Genomic DNA, 2,800 nt, shown 5'->3' with positions numbered 1-2,800 from the left:
CTTTGTTCCTGCTGGGTTTACCTTTGCTTTGAGATGAACACTTTTCTCATTGCAATCATAAATTAATGTTCCACAGGATTTCCACAGAGTGAATTCTGGGGTGCTCTTTGATTTTCTATTTCTCTATTAGTCTGGAAACTGGAGCCCAGGGTGCACTCAGCATAAGAGTGTCTTTACACATGAGAGATAACAAACCCATTTAGCCTCAATTTGCTCTTTCTTGCTTTTCCACTCTTCCCCTCTCCAATCATCTCTTCTTTTACTTTATGTTTTCTTACTCTAAGTTTCTTTTGCTCTTGTGAATTTTTGAACATATTTTATCATTTCCCTAGTGCTGTTAATCTGAGATAGCTTTCCTAACACTTCTGCAAAAGCAAATTGGTTTAATATGTCTTGGATTTTAAGACAAAGTTGTTATTAGAGTACCTAATAAATTTCTGTTGGAGAGCTAGAAGCTGATGTCTTTCAGTGATCATTCTGCCTTTTGGTGTTATTTTTGTCTCTTGATTGTCACTAGCCACTCAATCACACTGCTCAGACATTTCCTTATTTATTTGCTGACTGCTTTGCATGGGCCCTTCCTGGCCAGTCTAGCTGCTAAGAATTTATAAACCAGACTTTTACAGTGTGAACTGAGATGCATGAGATTGGCATGAGGAGCAAGATGAAGTCACAAACAAATGTCCTCATGTCCCTGCTGTTCTGGGTGTCTGGTGAGAAATATTATAATTTTTCAGAGTCACTTCTTTGTATATTAGAAGTTTACAATGTGTGCTATATGTCCAAAGTAGTTTTTTATTAATTAATGGTAATCATAGCACACATAATATTTTTTACAGTATTGTGTAAGATATACACTGACAAGGTGACATTCCAAGGTTATTAAATGATAAATTTAAACTGTTAATATATTCTGTGATTGCATATTATAACTCTTCATTTTGTATTCCTTATTGCAGGTGCCTGTGCAGATATCGTAATGACCCAGTCTCCATCCTCCATGGCTGTGTCAACAGGAGAGAAAGTCACCATCAGCTGCAAGTCCAGTCAGAGTCTTTTATACAGTAAAGATCAGAAGAACTACTTGAGCTGGTACCAGCAGAAGCCAGGGCAGACTCCTAAACCGCTAATATACTTGGCATCCAATCGGCACACTGGGGTCCCTGATCGCTTCACAGGCAGTGGATCTGAGACAGATTTCACTCTCACCATCAGCAGTGTCCAGACTGAAGATCAGGCAGATTATTACTGCCAGCAGTGGTATAGCACTCCTCCCACAGTGCTTCAGCCTCCAACAAAAACTTCTGAGAGTCTCAACAGCTGCCTGCACCACAGGCTGTCCTGCACCTGCACACTTCTCTCTTCTGCCTGGGAGACAGTGAGCCTCAAACTCTGATCAAAATATTTTCAGACCTGGGCAAGATATACGGTTTAAATATCTCTTAATTCTATAGGTATGAAAATTCTGTATGTGAAAATGCAGAGGAGAATTCAGTATTGTCTTTCTATATCTTTTGTACCCCAATACCACAAACTCTGCTGCTTGAATATGAGGGATTTATCTTTCTGTAGTTCTGGACCTCTGGTATTCATCATAGGACTCTCTGGGCTGAAGTGAGGATGGTGACAAATTGTGTTTTGCTTTGGAAGCTGTGTGAAAGGGTTTTTTTTTCACTTTTCCATATTCTTTAGGTCTTTCTTACATCCTTAATGGTTACAATCTCTTCTGTTTTATTTTCTTTAAACTTCTATTACATTTTTAGTAGATTAAGTAATTCTTTGTCAAAGTGAGCATGCATTTGTGTATTGTGAGCAAGTGTGTGCATATTTCTAGGTGTACATGTGACATAATCTTGTTCTGGATATCAGAGAACAGCTTGGACTAGATTGTCCCTTTGTTATTTGGGTTATGGTAATCAAATCACATTTGATATCAGGATTGGTGTCAAGCATCTTTGGTATGTGAGCCCTCTTGGAGTCCCTTAAATTCTTTTATTAATGTGAATTCATTATACACAATTTTCTTAAAATCAATTTTTTCCAGTATATCATATATTTTGAATATATGTGCTAGTCTTCCCCATTACTGCTTTGCTTTCCTGCTCTTTTCTTCTCTCTTTGCTTTTATATCACTATCTCTCATACAAACACCCATGCTAACAAATACACAAATATACTATCAACATACTATGCACACAGAAGAAAACAGAGATCATCTAATCATGAGAGCATAGAAAAATACTAATGTCATGAGAGGAATAGATAAATAACGATTATCAGGAAAACAGATATTAGTATGCCCAATGGTGTAAATCAGAAACTCCAATACAGTTGAGGAATAGAAAGAAAGGAAAACAAACTGACAAAAATCTAACACACATAGAATATGCAACAAATGATAGAAATTAATAAGCATTTATTAACAATCATGTGAGGACAATTTAATAAAAAATATACACATATTATTAGACTAGTCTAAAATACTATACCCAACTGTCTGTTTTCTCCAAGAAATATATCTAACTGTTAAAAATATACATGTGCTGAGAGCCAAGTGATGAAAGCAAATCTAACAAGGGAATGGGGGTTCCAAACCAAGCTGTCACAGCTCTGTTGATATCTGTTACATTAGAATTTAAACAATGCTGAGTCAAACAGATAAAGGCAGCCACAAAGGAAGTGACTCACCAATAATAATTTCAAATGCATACACATCAAACTTGGGACACAAGGCTTACATAACAAACCTGAAAAGATAGTGAGAGGCCCTGCTGGTTGGAGCTTTCAGTCTTCCATAGCC

The 2,800-nt window shown here is 36.9% G+C and overlaps 1 gene segment (V, D, J or C); it reads left to right on the top strand.

Moving 5' to 3' along the window:
* The first annotated feature begins 652 nt into the window (after positions 1 to 652).
* LOC121433422 lies at positions 653 to 1,396 on the top strand. The segment is given in 2 exon segments: positions 653 to 713; positions 960 to 1,396. Coding segments are annotated over 2 exon segments (498 nt in total).
* Positions 1,397 to 2,800: the final 1,404 nt, after the last annotated feature.

This window comes from Microtus oregoni, unplaced genomic scaffold, assembly GCF_018167655.1.
Source record: "Microtus oregoni isolate MIOR12 unplaced genomic scaffold, Mior012 000002F_ref0000024, whole genome shotgun sequence".
NCBI classification, from domain to species: Eukaryota; Metazoa; Chordata; class Mammalia; order Rodentia; family Cricetidae; genus Microtus; species Microtus oregoni.
This window is presented reverse-complemented; position numbering and strand designations above follow the sequence as displayed.